At 35.6% G+C, this 18,147-nt stretch overlaps 1 protein-coding gene across 1 annotated transcript in view; it reads right to left on the bottom strand.

Moving 5' to 3' along the window:
• The window catches only part of pigg (phosphatidylinositol glycan anchor biosynthesis class G), a 258,252-nt gene that overhangs the window by 185,218 nt on the left and 54,887 nt on the right, over positions 1-18,147 (bottom strand). The window contains exon 5 of the mRNA XM_056472074.1: positions 1,957-2,095. Coding sequence (XP_056328049.1) covers positions 1,957-2,095 — 139 coding nt within the window. The remainder of the gene's footprint in view (positions 1-1,956; positions 2,096-18,147) is intronic.

The raw sequence follows: 18,147 nt of genomic DNA on the forward strand, positions 1-18,147 counted from the left end.
ATACAAAACAAGCTAAACAAAACAAAAACAAAACAAGTGAAGCAAAAACAAAAGCAAAACAAAACAATAACATTTCTAGTTAACCTAGTTAAACCTTTAAATTGCATTTTAAGCTATATACTTTACACCTCCAAGCATATTGCAAAATAACAAAAAAAGTAGTAATAAAAACAAATATTTAAAGAAATTAAACTTAAAAAAATGAATAAAAACAAAAAAAACATAAAAAATATTAAATAAAACTGCATCCCAACTTTAGTCAACTTTCACAACATTACTCAAATTGACTAAGATATTAGTTAAAACTGTATAATATCAAATATTAAGTTAAAACTATTAAGTTAGGGTAACATAAAACATTTGTTGTCATGACTCATCAAAAAAGTCACTAGCCTTTGATTCTGCAGCTTCCCATTTATTGTGCATTGGTAAAGAAAAAGAAAGGAAAAAGTGTAAATAGCATCATTAAGTGCTGCATCAGCTCCAGTAAAGACACATTCAGCCTCAAACACATCCGTTCTCTTAAATGCATCTGTGCATAATGCTGCTTGTTATCTGTCAGTCGGATTTAAAGCGAGATAAAGAAGACAAATCATCACTTCAAGTCACGCCAACTCAGTCTGGGGAGCGATTTACAGAATGGTTATTGTGCTAAAGCTTCTTTGCAGGGACTATTAGAGGCCTTTTTAGCTGGGATATCTGTCATGCGGCAATTATTGGACAAGGCTTAGCAATTGTGGGAGGAATTTTTTTGTGTATGGGTTGCACTAAGTCCGTCCGATATGCTTTACTGAAAAGCGTGGATTTCAAATATACAGCCTCAGGCTTAAAATAACTCCAGCTTCGCACAAAAGAAAGTGTGCCGTTTGAAAGATCGATGGAAAATCCTCCAAAACGCTTCTCTTGAAGTTCAGTATAAAGATGCTGAGCCTTTATGTTTGGAACTTTTTTAAAAAACATGGGTGTGGATATGAGAATGTATAAAATGTGTTTTATTCCAGACACAAAAAAAATGACTTTTGGTGCTTTTTCAGACTACTTATTTGAAATAAATTGAAACAACAATATTAGGTTTTTTGAAGGGTCAACTTAATTGTTTTATTTTCAATCTATTTAAATTTGTTAAAACAAGTAAGTTAACCTAATAGATTTGTGTTGGGACAACATGAAGGAATTGTATGGAATCCTGATAGAAAAAGAAAACAAAACTAGTGAAACAAAACTAGTGAAACAAAAGTGAAACAAGCCAAAACAAAACAAGTGAAATGAAAAAAGCAAAACAAAACAGGTAAAAACATAACAAGCCAAACAAAACAAACATAACAAAAGTAAAACAACAGTGAAACAAAAGCAAAGTAAAACAAAACAAAAGAGAAACAAAACAATCGAAACAAAACAAAACAAAACTGAAACAAGACAAAAGTGAAACAAAGCAAAGCAAAGCAAAACAAAACAAAACAAAAGAGAAACATAATAATCGAAACAAAACAAAACTAAACTGAAACAAGACTAAACAAAAGCAGAACAAACAAAAGCAAAGTAAAACAAAAGCAAAACAAAAGCAAAGCAAAGTAAAACAAAAAACAAAAGCGAAACAAAACAAACATGAACCAATACAAACAAAACAAAAGCAAAGCAAAGCAAAGCAAAGCAAAATTAAATAAATGAGAAACAAAAGAGAAACAAAACAAAACAAGTGAAACGAAAACAAAAGTGAAATAAGACAAAACAAAAGCGAAACAAAACAAGTGAAATGAAATAAGCAAAACAAAACAATTGGAACAAAACAACCTAAGCAAAACAAAACAAGCAAAACGAAGCAAGCAAAACAAAACAAAAACAAAGTAAAGCAAAGAAAAACAAAAGCAAAACAAAACAAAAAATATATATTTCTTTTTTTTTGTTTCAAAAGCTACAGAACAAACCACTGTTGTCCAATGACCAATCACTGCTCACCTTTCCTCCTGAAGGCGGGGCTAATGAGTACAAGCGCAGTGTTGATCTCCTGTTCTGATGATCCTCCATGGCTGCCGGTTTCAGACATGCCGTGATCTCCACACAAAACTAGTAAGTTGGGCAGCGTCCCTTCAGATTCCTGACAAATGACACAATGGAAAATGAAAAATTAAGGACGTAAATGGAAGAAAGGAGTTTACAGAATAAAACAAAATGTTATATTGTTCTAAAAACAAAACTAAATCCTCAATCCAAAGAAATTGAGAATTTTCAAGTGGTCTTTCATTTAAGTACATAGCTATATAATACATTGGCTCTGCTCATAATTACATCTACCGATTCAAATCCTAAATAAATAAAAATGTTTATTTAATTTATTATTTGATATCGTGTCATATTAAAGGCACTTTTGACAATATTGCCATGAAAACAAATGTAACAACCACCATAAAAAAGGGACCATATCTTTGCTGATCTTTTTTTTTTTTATGACAAGCGCCACAAATAAAGGCAATTAAAAATGCTGAGTCACTTGCAGCCTGCAATCTGCCAGCAGTGTACTAAAATAATAGCAAAGCCTGACAGATGTGTCTTAAGTCAAGGTGACAGGAAGAGCAAATCATAAATCAGCTTCAAAAAATTCTAATATGTTGTGACGGACCAACAAATCACTGTTGAGCTAAACCGCCTCTCATGTTATTGCTAAGAAATTATAATGACCAGCAGCTTTTAGTGCTCTAAAACTAGACTCTAAAAGACATCTGCACCCTTTATGTTGAGGAAAATAACAATAAAATAAAAGAAACAGCTGAAAGTGCTTTGGTGGTATCAGCATTTTTTTAAGTTGATGCTCAAACTCACTACAAACGTTATAAGTGTAGTATTTTGTCTGTTATGAATTGCAATGGAATGACTAATTAAGTTAAATGAGTAATATACAAAACAAAACAAAACAAGTGAAACAAAACAAATGCAAAACGAATGCAAAACAAATGCAAAACAAAACAAAATTAAACAAAACAAAAACGAAACAAAGCAAAATTAAACAAAACAAATCCAAAACAAAACAGATACAAAACAAAACAAACAGCGAAACAAAACAAAATTAAACAAAACAAAACAAATGCAAAAGAAAACAAAATTAAACAAAACAAAACAAATGCAAACCAAAACAAAAAAGAAACAAAGCAAAATTAAACAAAACAAATGCAAAACAAAACAAATGCAAACCAAAACAAAGAAAGAAACAAAACAAAATTAAACAAAACAAAACAAAAAGCGAAACAAAACAAATTAAACAAAACAAAACAAATGCAAAACAAAAAACAAACAAAGCAAAATTAAACAAAACAAATGCAAACCAAAACAAATGCAAACCAAAACAAAGAAAGAAACAAAGCAAAATTAAACAAAACAAATGCAAAACAAATGCAAAACAAAACAAACAGCGAAACAAAACAAAATTAAACAAAACAAAATGCAAAAGAAAACAAAATTAAACAAAACAAAACAAATGCAAAACAAATGCAAACCAAAACAAAAAAGAAACAAAACAAAATTAAACAAAACAAATGCAAAACAAAACAAATGCAAAACAAAACAAACAGCGAAACAAAACAGAATTAAACAAAACAAAATGCGAAAGAAAACAAAATTAAACAAAACAAAACAAATGCAAAACAAACCAGAATTAAACAAAATAAAACAAATGCAAAACAAATGCAAACCAAAATAAAAAAGAAACAAAGCAAAATTAAACAAAACAAATGCAAAACAAAACAAATGCAAAACAAAACAAACAGCGAAACAAAACAAAATTAAACAAAACAAAATGCAAAAGAAAACAAAATTAAACAAAACAAAACAAATGCAAAACAAATGCAAAACAAAACAAAAAAGAAACAAAACAAAATTAAACAAAACAAATGCAAAACAAAACAAATGCAAAACAAAACAAACAGCGAAACAAAACAGAATTAAACAAAACAAAATGCAAAAGAAAACAAAATTAAACAAAACAAAACAAATGCAAAACAAACCAAAATTAAACAAAACAAAACAAATGCAAAACAAATGCAAACCAAAATAAAAAAGAAACAAAGCAAAATGAAACAAAACAAATGCAAAAAAGCAAAAAGCGAAACAAAACAAAATTAAACAAAACAAAACAAATGCATAAAAAACAAAAACAAAACAGAGCGAATTGAAACAAAATAAAAGCAAAACAAAAGAAAAAATTTAAACAAAACAAAACAAAAAGTGAAACAAAACAATGAACAAAACAAAACCAACAAAATGAAACTAAATAAAACAAACAAGCAAAACAAAACAAAACAAGATCTAGACAAAACAAAACAAAAAACACGAAACAAAACAAATTATAATTGTCAACATGAGAATGTCGTGCAAAAGACTGATAGATAGAATTGACATTTAGCTGATATTTGACATTTTTTAATTACCCTCATTGTGGCTGATATCCCAGAAATGACACATATTCATATGCTGTGTGAGATTTTTAATTTAGACAGCAGTGAGAACTATCAGCCAACTTTAAATTCTTGGCTGTATCAAAAATCTCCCCATAAACACCCCATAAATCATTTATTACTTAAAAACTTACACTCTATGTGCTGTAAATGACACCTTGTGGTCAGATGTGGAAATTGATTTACCGCAAAATCTCTCAATCACTCACGATTTGGGTTTTCTAGCTGTTGAGTGTACGTCGGTTGTACACTCATTATTGTGATGCATTGTGGGATTGATTGAGTACACTTCAAAACGACCATCATGGTTTTGGACACCATTACACTTTTTAAGGGTGTAGGGGAGATTTTGGATACAGCCCATGATTTTGAAGCGACATTTAGTGCACTTTACAATGCAAATATATAATTAATCACATAATTTTTCAGATGCTGAATTTCAATATTTTTGAACAGGTTTTTGTACTCAAACTACTAGTGTGTGTGGGACTAATTTCCTCCACACCTCATTCAAAGCCTTCTCTTTTGCTTTAAACAGGTTTTTGGACTGTTGTATAGACTTTGGTGCAGTAATGTGGTTAATTCACACCTTAGAATGTTCATCAGCCAATCAGAATCAAGCATTCAACAGCCACATCCTATAAATAATCATATTTTTTAATTGTCAGTTTTTGTCAGTTCTGCTGAGTGTTTGTGTGTATCATTTGTTTCTTTTTCAGGCAGTGGAAGAGATGCTGGATTGCTCTCCTCTCCACTGGAGCAAATCACTAAGGTTTTAACGCTAAGCCGCAGGGACGTTTGCAAGTGTGTGCGTGTGTGTCTCCGTCTCTCTGCCATCAGGGACACAGGGACGATCAGCTCTGTTTCACATCAAAGAGTCCGTGAGTGTGTCGGGCCACTTGATTCCCTCTGCGTTCACTCAGGGACGTACACACACACACACACACACACACACACACACACACACTCCAAACACTCACTCCTGCGCCTCATACCGACACACAGCTGGCTGGCCATCGCACCGAATGCTCACACCGCGACTAACACCATGGTAATGATGCTACGCTAACAACAAGTCCTCAGCTCGCAGCGGTTCAAATATGCATGAGGCCACTAAACGTATGCTAATGACTCCCCTTCCCTCCCGCCCGAGTTAATGCATGCTAATAACAAGCCGTGTGAATAAAGCCATTTAAAACCCCGCCTCACTCATGGCCTATTATCCCTCCAGCGGTGTGTGGAAATAATAGCATGCGTTGACAGGTGTGATTAAAGTCATGGCGGCGGGAAAACGCAAACCGTAAATTAGCTAATACGAAAATCACAATCTGGCCAAACACATCATCATCTAGAAAAGGCACGCATTAAGATTGATATAATAGTACTGAATAAAGTTACAAGTTAACATACAAAAGCTAATATACACTGCTATATGAATATTCATTACGCTACTGTCCAAAATAAACCTGATTTAGCATTCGTAAACTGGGACTCCTGTTGTGTGTTTGAAGCATCCTCGTATAGTTGTACTGACACTATGGGCCCTATCTTACACTCGGCGCAATAAGGAGCAAGACGTGTTTGCCCCAACGTGTTGCTATTTTCAGATTAACGCAACCTTAATTTCCCCGTTTTCCAACACGTTGTTTAAATAGCAAATCCATTTGTGCCATTTTGTGGATGTTTCGGTCTAGAAAAAATGTGTTTTAAGGCGTATTGTTGGCGCGTTGCTCTTTTGCGGAACTAAAATAGAGCTGAGAGCAGGTCTACAGTCCAGTGCAGCGTGTTAGTTGTGCGCCTCGCTTGCACATTGGCTGCATCCGAAACCGCCTACTATTCATTAGGTACTGCATTTGAATTTAAACGTACTACTCGGCCATTAGAGAAGTATGTTATATACGGTATGAATGTGAAAAGTATGAAAGGAATTCGGACGTACTACATCCGCCATTTTGTCACGGTCACGTGACCTACCTGCGTCAGTTGCGTCGCTTTACTCCCATTCATAAATTCGCTCGCGGGGCATCATGAGATAGCGCAGCATGCATGGGATGCGCACTTCAGAATCTCGCCGGAAGTAGTAAGTCATTCCAGCCTGATCTCACGAGAAAACGTAAGTATTTTACGTTTTGACAGTTTAGTGGCTAATTCGTATGAATTCGTACGAGTTCAGTCGTACGAAATTGTACAATTTTAAAAAGGAGGCGTGGCACCTAACCCCACCCCTAAACCCAACCATCATTGGCGGATGAGCAAATCGTACTAAATTGTAAGAATTAGATCGTACGAATTCGTACGAATTAGCCACTAAATCAAAAAGTTACAAATTGCCGTGAGATTGTGTTGGTCATTCGGGTACTTCTCGCATACTGATTTTCGAATTCTACGAATTCAGACATACTACTTGGCTAACATACTGATTTTAGCGTACTGTATAGTATGGAAGTATGCGGTTTCGGACACAGCCATTGCTTAATACACGCAATACACAAATAAAAAAGAATTAAAGGATTAAAATATTACAAAAATGATTATTGACCACACTTCGTTATTATTGTTCATTTATTCGTTTGCTGGAAATTAGAACCGAATTTAGAAATAGTTTTGAAACAAATCTTTCCGCTTAAACAAAATTAATTATGTAGGCTAATGGATGTCTTCAGTGGAGAGCATACAATGTTGTTTCCTTTTCCACAAAAGAGAGAAAGTGAAAGTGAAGGCCGTATGGGAGAAACGCAATTTTAGTCTGCTGTGTAATGTACTGTTGCATGGTTTGATTGACAATAAAGTTGACTTGACTTAACTTGAATGGAGGAGGCTCATTCTTTATCCTGGCACTGCAGATGGTCTGTTTAGTGAAGTGTTCAGTTTTTCCACTTACACAGTCCGCCTTGTAAATAGCAAATGCCCCATAGCGTGACGCAACTGACTCTTAAAGGGAATGGGAGATAAGACTCAAAACACACCCAGAACTCATTAAGAGAATAAGCTCAACCCTGTTACACCATGTGCTGTGGCGCACAGCGTTTCTTTCTATCCTTAAAATAGCAAAAGTGGATTCAGACCTGCCATTAACAGTTTTGCACCATGCGCTTTAGACTTTGTGCCTAGATCTTTAAAATAGAGCCCTATGTGAGTCTAGCGGTCAGGAATTACGTATCAATTTACTGTCTTTTGTTTATTACAAACATGCACAGTTTATAAATGTTTAAAATTTGTAAAACTCTTGAGGTGCAGATGATCAAAGAGAGTTGGAACAGATCTTTTAATCTCAGTTTCTTTGCAAATGCTGTTTTGTGGACATGTGTACTCTAGCTGACAACAGTCTTGTCGCCTATCCAAGTTTTAGGAACAACAAATAATAACTTGACTTCTAGTTGATCATTTGGTCTCAGAAGTGAAGACACATCTCAAAGACACGTCCTATAGGGGAACGGAGTAGTGTTTGTGTGTGAATGAGTGTGTATGGATGTTCCCAGTACTGGGTTGCAGCTGGAAGATCATCCGCTGTGTAAAACATATGCTGGATAAGTTGGTGGTTCATTCCGCTGTGGCGACCGCTGATGAATAAAGGGACTAAGCCGAAGGAAAATGAATGAATGAAGAAGGAGGTTAAGATGCGCAGAAATGTACACAGCGGCCTCTGGTGGTTTCACCAGAAATGGTAAAATTTCTGTTAAAAATAAGTAAACAATAGCATTTAAACAATATTAAAATATCACTGACAAGTCTAAAGGAAGCATTGTGATGAAAAAGATGAAAAAATTAAGTAGAGGAAAAAATAATTAAATATAAATCTCTGTATTACAGAGCTCCCAAATTGTCAAATCCTGCCACAATGTCTATTCAATAAAGGCACAAGTACAGCCACCTATAAAGGGCATGTTGGAGGTCCCACAATGCCTGTTAGTTTGTGCCATTTTTAGGGCACTCAGTTTTCTGCAACGAGCCTGAAATAAACATCACATCGAGCTACAATAATGGAGACGGATGAGACAGTTACATAGTGTTTATATCACAGAGTTAAGGAGGATAAACAACAGCCAACAAAGCAAAGAAAATAAATAATGTGATATAAGCACATTCCCTCCTTTCATAAGGCGATTTACTGTTATCCCTGGTGTCTTATGATAAAATGCATTGAAAACAAAGCATTTGCCCTTGTGATTTAATAGCAGAAAGCTTAAAGCAAAACAAAACTAATAAAGAAAGGTGACACCAAAAGCAGGTTTGAAAAAATAATAATAATTCAACCTCAAGCCGCCACTGGGAGCTCTTTTTAAACAGCAGAGAGATTCAGACTTCATTGCGGAAATGAGCGCAATAAAATAGAAATGCGTATGAATTTATCAGTGTGATTTGTAGAGAGAAGAGTGTGAATCAAACCCGCTGTTAATGGAGAAGCTGAACGTTACGTAAAAGCACAGAATTGATTTCTGACTTCAGGATCGAGTGATTTGGTTCGAGGAGCAAGCTGAGAGAAAAATGAATAAAATGTGGAAATGGGAGAAAAAAAAAGGTAGAAGAATAACAGATGCCACCTGCCATTTTAATAGCACCGCGGGCAGCTTTCATAAGAAAACCTGAGGAATTACACACGGCTTAAATGAATAGTTGAGCCAAAGTGAGTCATTATTTATTCAATCCTCATGCCGATCTGAACTGTATGACTCTTTCTTTCTTCTGTGGGAAATAACAGGAGGAACACTCCTTTCTAATTGTAATCTTTTCCATCTAAATAGCATTTGTGTACGCACATATTCAAAAAGTGGCCAGCCAAGATGCAATAGAAAGGGCTTATTGTTAATGACCGAGACATTTTAAGTTTTTATTTTTAAGAACTGCTGTGCACAGACCTCGTTTGACTTCATATAGTTGTCAAGTTGCCATCTCTAAGATTTAAACATGTTTTCAGTACAAAACAAAACAAGCAAACCAAAGCAAAGCAAAATAAAATGAAATTAAATGAAATGAAACAAAAAGAACCAAAACAAAAAAGAAAGAAAAAAACGACCGAAGCGAAACAAAAAACAAAACAATCAAAGTAAAACGAAACAAGGAAAACAAAAGAAAAAGAAAAAAGAAAAACAACTCATACAAAACAAAACAGAGTGAAGCAAAGCACAACAAAATGAAACTAATAGAAACAAAACAAAAGCAAAACGAGTGAAGAGAAACAAAAATCAATCAAAGTGAAACAAAACAAGTGAAACAAAACAAAATAAAAAACAAAACAACCAAAACGAAAAGAAACAAAAAACAGTACAATACAAAACAAAACAAGCAAAGTGAAACAAAACAAGCAAAACAAAACAAAACAAAACAATAAAAAATAAAATAAAAACTGATACAAAACAAAACAAAAAACAAATCCTTAAAGTGAACCAAAACAAGTGAAACAAAACAAAAGAAAAAAGAAAATCAAAACTCATACAAAACAAAACACGAAACAAAAAGAAAGAAAAAACAAGTCAAACGAAATGAAAAGAAACAAAAAAATACAATACATAACAAAACAAACAAAACAAAAAGAAGCGAAAAAACAAAAAGACAAGCGAAGCTAAGCGACACAAAAGCAAAACAAGCAAAGTGAAATGAAAACACAAAACAAGACAAGAAAAGACAAGACAAGACAAGACAAGACAAGACAAGACAAGACAAGACAAGACAAGACAAGACAAGACAAGACAAAACAAAACAAGGGAAGTGAAGCAAAAACAAAAACCAAACAAGCAAAATGAAACAAAACAAAACAAAAAAAAAAAGAAAACATTAAAATTCCAATAAAATAAAATAAAATGCAACCCAGGTTTATTCTGAAAGCATAGTCCTATATACATTTCTGGAGAGTGCCCAATACATCCCAGGAGCTACGTTTTTTTGCAGTTTTTGTTTTTGCGAATCCACCAGAGGCCGCTGTGTACGTTTTTTCAGATCTCAAATTTGTCTTGCGAGTGCCATACGAGCCTGCTGTTCTCCCGTAAATCCACTAGAGACCGCTATCAACTGACTGACTGACTGACTGATCGAGTGTTCCACCCTCCTCCCTCCCAACCCAACCGATAGTGTTTTCAAAAACACAGATTGACCCGCCCACCACGTCGTAGTGATCAACTCCTCTCTGCATCTTAAGTCCGCCGATGAAAACTGAGCTAACTGGACAAACTGGTAACAGTGGGAAAGCCGACTACATGGAGGTAATCGGTCAGCTGTTAAGCGCAAAAAAAAGGAACTCCGTCATACTGCCCCCTAGTGTTCGTTTTAAAGATGAAATGCAGCCATACGTACTTTTGGCTACATAATTCGTGATCTCCAGAAACAAATATAGGGCTACGTTTTCAGAATGAGCCTGTGTTAATAAAATGAGACTTCCCTTAAAGAAATCAACTTAAATAAATAAAAACGTTTGCAACTTACTGAAATAAGGTAAAATTACTAAAGCTAACACTGAAAAATCAAGCTATAGAGACATCTTAAAAATAATAAGTATTCATAATAAAAGCAATAAAAAACAGATATAAATGATCTATTTATGCACTAAAATTTACCTTATGAAACTCAATTTTAAAAACCAAATAAACACATAAATAAACACATAAAAATGAAACTTGTAGCTTTTAAAGCAATAAGTTGACTTCTCTTTTAAAAAGCAGGTAAACCCTTTACAGTACATTAACCTGAAGTAAATAACTATACAATTAAGTTCAATTAAGTCAACTTAACAGTTCAGCGGGTTTGCTCACTTTTTTAAGTAAAGTCAACTTGTCCCTTTTAAATCAATGGCTTTCCTCAATTTTTTGTAAATAACTAATCACTTTTTCCAGTGTTGATTTTATGATGTGTTTGTTCCTTCTTCACATTATCTTTGTGTGTAGGCATCAGGATTTAAAAAACATGTGCTTGTAGAAAATCTGTATGAGCTTCTACATTGTATGGCAACCTGTTTTATGAAAACGAGCAGCATGAACGTTCTTTTAAACATCTCCTTTTGTGCATGGCAGAAGAAAGAATCTCACATGTGGATTTAGACCAACAAACACACGCAGTTTTAAATCCTGATGCTTTCACACAAGCGTAATGAATTCCAGACAAGTAGAGTGGAAAAGATAAAAATACCAAAAAAAAAAAAGTAAGAGATAAAATAGGCGAAGAGAGTGAGAAATAACAGAGCAGGGATGCAGGGAATAGGTTTAGGAGAGAAAAAATAAATAAATAAAAGCTGTAAATCTGTGAGGAGTTTTCACAGGCACAGACAGCAAACCCTAAACGCTCCAGTGTTCAGTTCGGCGGCTCTTTTACCACGTACAGCGATTCCCTGCACAGCAGCTGAGAGAAACGCTCCAGAACCGTCCCTTAAATATGCAGGAGCCGGTTAGGAGATTTCCTCAGGAGATTCTTTAATACAGGCCCTGTTTTAATTGAAGAGGAGAACAGGGGACGATAGTGTGATCTGAGAGAGAGAACTTGTGGAGTCTTTGAAAGGTTCAACAGTAAAATTCACACATCCTTCATGTACTTCATGTTCCAAACTAGAGATATATTTTATTGTGAAAATGATATTAATGCTATTATTCATATCCATCCACTGAGAGACCAAAAAATCCTAGGAGAACAGGAGACGATAGTGTGATCTGTGAGGAAGAACTTGAGCATTTGAAAGGTTCAACAGTAAAATTAGCACATCCTTTATGTATTTCATGTTCCAAACTAGAGATATATTTTATTGTGAAAATGATAGTAATGTTATTATTCATATCCATCCACTGAGAGACCAAGAAATTCCTGGGACAACAGGAGATGATGTGATCTGTGAAGACCCAGCAGACAGACAACGCCATAAGATGTTAATATTAGGTTAGATTTAAGTCGTCAGCATATAAGGACATGGTTATGTTGATGTCCAATAATGACGTTGATCTTTAGTTGATTTTATGTTGTGTTGGAAAGTGACCAAAATTCAACGTCAAGCCAACATCTTAAACCAACGTCATATTGACATCAAATACTGACATTTATTTGTCAGATGTAGACTGATTTCATGCGGCCGCCATTTTAAACAGCGAAATCGAGGCTGCGGCTGGAAGAAACCCGGAAGGGTCACACAGGACTGTTGTGTACCTAGCTCAGGGATGGGCAAACTCGATCCTGGAGGGCCGGTGTCCATGCATAGTTTTGCACCAACCCTAATCAAACACACCTGCTTGTAGCTTTCTAGTGATCTTGAAGACACTAATTAGGGTGTTCAGGTGTGTTTGATTAGTGATGGAGCAAAACTCTGCAGGGACACCGGCCCTCGAGGATCGAGTTTGCCCATGCCTGACCTAGCTGTATATCTTATCAGTAGGGCCAGACGGAATCGGCAGACGTTTTTTGCTATTTCTGCTGAGAATTTTGGTAAAAATCTGCGGATTTGTGCGGAATTATTTTGGGGGTATCATAACTAAAACCTTAATATGTGAAATAAAAAATAATATCTTTTTAACTTTTATTTAATTAATTAAAAAACTGAAGAAATATAGATTTACACACATTTACTCAAGTAAATAAACAGAAATAACGATGGGCTATTAATCTGCGGAATTCTGCGCGTGGAGATTTCGTGTCGGCCTACTTATCAGCAAAGAGAAAGTGACACAAATTTATCATTTCTCCGCCTTCAGAGTTACCTGAAGGTCCGTTTTGAATGAATAGTGAAAGTTTTCTTTCTTTTTTTTAGATCCCATTCATCAAACTTAAGTTCATGAACTGATTCTTTCACTATATTAGACTTGTCACAATACAAAATTTCAGTTCTGAAATGTAAAAAAACGTCCATTTCCCGTTAAAATTTAAGCACTGTAGATGGCATTCTTAAACAGCGCTGGCTTGCCATTGTGTTCACGTGCTCAACAGAAATGACTGTGATTGGCAGTGGAGGTCATCAGTTCACCGTTCTTCACTGATGTTTACCGAGTGCAAACACAATCGAGCGATCTGCTGATGAATCGACTGATCTTCACGGCTTTAAAACGCTCCAATGTCCGTCTATCTGTGTATATGCGATCTGTGAAGAATGGTGAACTGATGACCTTCACAGTCATTTCTGTTGAGCACTGGTGAGTCCTATGGCAAATCAGGGGTTTTTAAGAGCGCGCTCAGCGGTGCTTAAATGTTAGTGGGAAATGGACGTTTTTAAAACTTCATTACTAGGACAACACTATTACAGACAATTTTTTTTAAACAAAATTCCTACATTTTGGAACAAGACTGTAAAAATGTCTGAAAAAGTGAAGCGCTAATACTTTCCGGATGAACTGTATATGCATAAACTAAAATAAACCTCGTAATAACTATTGCATTTCATTGCTCATCAGTACTCTAATTAGTCAATCTAATGCCAATGAATTGACCGCACAGCAGGATCAACACAACTCCGCATGTCGATTAATCATTCCTGTAGCCTTTCATTCCAGTGAAATGCACAAGTCCTGTCCTTGAGCCAGGAGCTTTACCCATAATGCTCGAGGCCACAGATCTCACGTAAAGAGAAAGTTGCACCTGCTAAGAGCTTCTTTAGAGAGAATCTAAACTGAAGGCTTCTGAGAGAGTCACGCAGCCTGAAGAGGAACCACAGGTCATGGCAAATGCTCAATCATTTAAATAACTCCCTTTCAAAGGCATCGATTAATATGCCATTTAATATAAACAGAGTAAAAGTGTTCAAGGTCTGTGCAGAGCGGCGGTGTTGACACAGAAGAAAAGGCAGATCAGAAGGACCCTGTAAAATACATCTTATTTTGCCATTTCTGGATTTTTTTCTCAGACTAGACATTTTAAAGGGCCACAAAGTAAAATAAAGTCTGTCTTTAAAAACTGAAAGAGTACTGCTGACGATACAAACTAACTTTGCCATCTGAATAAACAAAGACCACTGATCGCTTACTTACCAAATCTGTAGAGACAGGACAATCAACACCAACTGAAGCCGCGTCTTTATTAAAAGGAGACAAATCGGGATTTCACCATTTCCAGATGTGAAAAGCTCTCGGGTAAAAAATGATCTCTACAACCATATTTTTGTGGCGTGTGGTGTGTCACTGTAATCCACACGTGAGTCCAGCTGCGCTCTCATAGCAGGGAAATGAAAACAAAACCTTCATTGCAGCACATTTAAAAACGCAACACTGACGACCCATGTCTCCAAACAATTCTTCTTCTTCTACTTGTTTTGACAACACAACGTGGCGTCTCTCTGCCTTCTGAACACTGTAACAGGTCTTTGAAGCTATCATGCATATTACCGAAGTTGCACCGCATACACAATGGAGCGTGCTGATTGGTTTAAACCAAGTCTTTCTCATGAATTAATGCTGCACACTTAAAGACGTCACAATACACTCGCAGGAACAGACGTCCACTCTTCACGCTGGAATTCACGCAAGTCTCTAACCGCCGTGACGCAGCTTCAAAAATTTGTTTCAATCCGGACAAACGAATTTGCTCAAAGTAACGCAAAAACAACCAATTTTCACTTTTTTGTGAAATATATGTGTCCTAATAGTGTTTTAGCAGCGTGGGACACATATATGACTGTCAACAGCTCAAAAAAAGGGGTTTTGTGACCCTTTAAACATAAATTCCCCTTCTGGATCATTAAACAATGTGTTTTGCCATATTCTATCATTCTATAGTCTGTTATTTTAATTTGACAACTGTTATTTGAAACAATAAAATAGAGAGTTGTATTTAGTGTTTTCATTGTGCATAAAATCACTTCTGTAAATGCAATTGGATGCAAACATCAATAAGGAACATCCCCAATATATATTCAATTCAATTCAATTCACCTTTATTTGTATAGCGCTTATACAATGTAGATTGTGTCAAAGCAGCTTCACATAAAAGGTCAGTAAATTGGAACAGTGTAGTTCAGTTGGGCAAGATCATTTTAATTTCTCTGCTGGCCATATATATATATAGTATGTCTCTGTTATGTAAGGAATCAAGTCATTGATATTAGATTTTGTGTTTTTCTCTTGCTCTATATACTGTATATGTGTTTGTATACTCTGTATAAATCAAAGGAATTTTGTTTTGTTGTAAATAGCATGAGTGCAGTTGTGATACTAATTATAATTTTTTTTCAATGACTATATTACCAATAAAGGCCCAGCAGAACTGTTGTGCATCTCTACACTGCAGTGTTTTGTTTTTCTGAATGAAATCTCTTGTGTGTTTGTCCTTTTGTCTGATGTGACATGTACCACGATGCACTCGCAGGAACAGACGTCCACTCTCCACGCTGGAATACACGCAAATATCTAATCGCCGTGACGCAGCTTCAAAAATAAGTTTCAAACCGGAAGAATGAATTTGCTCGAAGTAATGCAAAAACAACCAATTTTTACTTTTTTGTGAAATATATGTGTCCTAATAGTGTTTATAGCAGCGTGGGACACATATATGACTGTCAACAGCTCAAAAAATGTGTTTTGGTGTTTCGTGACCCTTTAAAGGGTTAGTTCACCTAAAAAAAGTAATTCTCTAATTACTCACTCATGTCCTTGCAAATCTCAGACACTTTCATTCATCTTTTTCCATATTTTAGATTAAACCCATTGACCTTATTCTTGATTTATGGAATCATTTTTGGCTCGATACTTCCGGTCTCATTCGCTTTCATTGATTTTTAGAGGTTAAAACCAGCTTGTTATGTTGCTTGATGTTGCAAACTGACATTTACTTATTACATTATCCTCCTTTTTATGTATGGTCATGAACAAACTTGTTTGTAGAGCAAGCAGTTTGACTGTTTTCTGATGTCTATTATTCCTAGGCATTTCTAACATAGCTGACTGATTCGGCAGTTCAAGGGCAAAAACAAGCTCACTGTCGCATTGTAGAATAAGGTTAATATGAGCCCTCTATGAAACCTATATACTACTTCACAGTTAGTTTGTTTGTTTTGTTAATGGTGGGTGGTACACCGGTTTGGTTTGGGCACTGTTGATTGGACAGAACGAGAGTGTGCTTATTTAATTGGCTAGCAAGCCTGTCACACAAAGATGCATTTAATATATTGCATTGTAGCTTTTTGCTAATCACCCGACAGTGGAAACGCGACATGATTTTGGCCTCACTGCTCAAAGCCCTGGCTCCGTTAGTGGCTAGATCACTCGATGCATGATACTAACAGTCGGTCGGCGAGTAAACAAATATAATGAATTAAAATACGTAGGCCTGTGCGTATAGACATATAATGTAATGCTATACAGTATCGTGTCATTTGTTTGTTTTGGTTGTCTTCATTTTAATCGTTTCATGATGATGCAATGGTGAGCTTTATCTGCCTGCCTTATTCTCGCTGAACTGGGCGGATTGTGTGATGTTTGACTCGGGGGACGTTCTGGGGGCGGGGTTTGTGTGACGCGCTGCGAGCTACTAGCCCGACAGAGGAAACGCGACATGATTTCGGCCTCACAGCTCAATCTCCCGGGTGACTGGCCCGGCCAAATAAAACCCCTGGCTCGCACTGGCTCGACAATGGATATGCGGCTACTGACAGGCTGACGGATGCCGACTCGCTGTATCTCTGAAATTATTAATATTTAAAATAGGCACTATCCTTGTAAATAAACTGCATAGTTGCAATCTAAACAACTACATTCTCAACTAAAAAGCCTCAAAAGTACATTATGTTGTCCAACAGCTGAAATATTTGTCAAACTGTAGTGAGTTTATTGATCTGCTGTCACTCTATGTGAGCGGAGTAATACACAAGGGTGAGGAGGCTGTACGAGTGCTGTTATTACAGGAAAATCACATGGCTATCAGCCAATCAGATTCACACGTGTATATCACATTTACATAATAATAATAATAATAATAATAATAATAATAATAATATATATATATATATATATATATATATATATATATATATATATATATATATATATATATATATATATATATATATATATATAATACACAAATATTATGTCTAAACATTTATTTTGGATGAGATTAACTGTGATTCATCTTTGCCTAGCAAAGTATTTACGTAATGATCCTACAAAAATAAACCAGTAAAAATTTGTGTTTTACTGCATCTAATTATTTACAAATTTAGACACTTTTGAATGAAAACCAGGGCAGATATTCAGATATTCTTATTGGCTGTTGTCATCTCTACTTGCGTCATTACTGTCGACTCTATTACTGTCAAATCTGTTACTTACAACTCTGTTTCTGTCAACTCTGTTACTGCCAACTCTGTTGAGGTCGACTCTGTTAAGGTTGACCTTGTTACTGTCGACCCTGTTATTGTCGACCCTGTTACTGTTAACCCTGTTACGGTCGACACTGTTACGGTCGACTAATGAATGAAAACCAGGGCAGATATTGAGATATTCTTATTGGCTGCTGTCATCTCTACTTGCGTCATTGGTATTTAATTTCAGCTTTAGGTTCACCTTCTAGCCAATAACAAAACAGCACCTACTGGGCAGGCAGGTAAAATTTATTAAATTATTAGTAAGTATTTTATTACACCTCTCTGTGATATAAATATTGCATTACTATTATCGTGATGATGATACTTTTTCGTTACATTGTGCAGCTTTAGGAAGTGAACTGTAGAACATCACCACTTCATCTCCACACACACACACACACGCACACACACACACTGTCCTGAAATGAGGCAAATGACAGATTTGCA

This window comes from Danio aesculapii, chromosome 14 (assembly GCF_903798145.1).
Source record: "Danio aesculapii chromosome 14, fDanAes4.1, whole genome shotgun sequence".
NCBI lineage: Eukaryota > Metazoa > Chordata > Actinopteri > Cypriniformes > Danionidae > Danio > Danio aesculapii.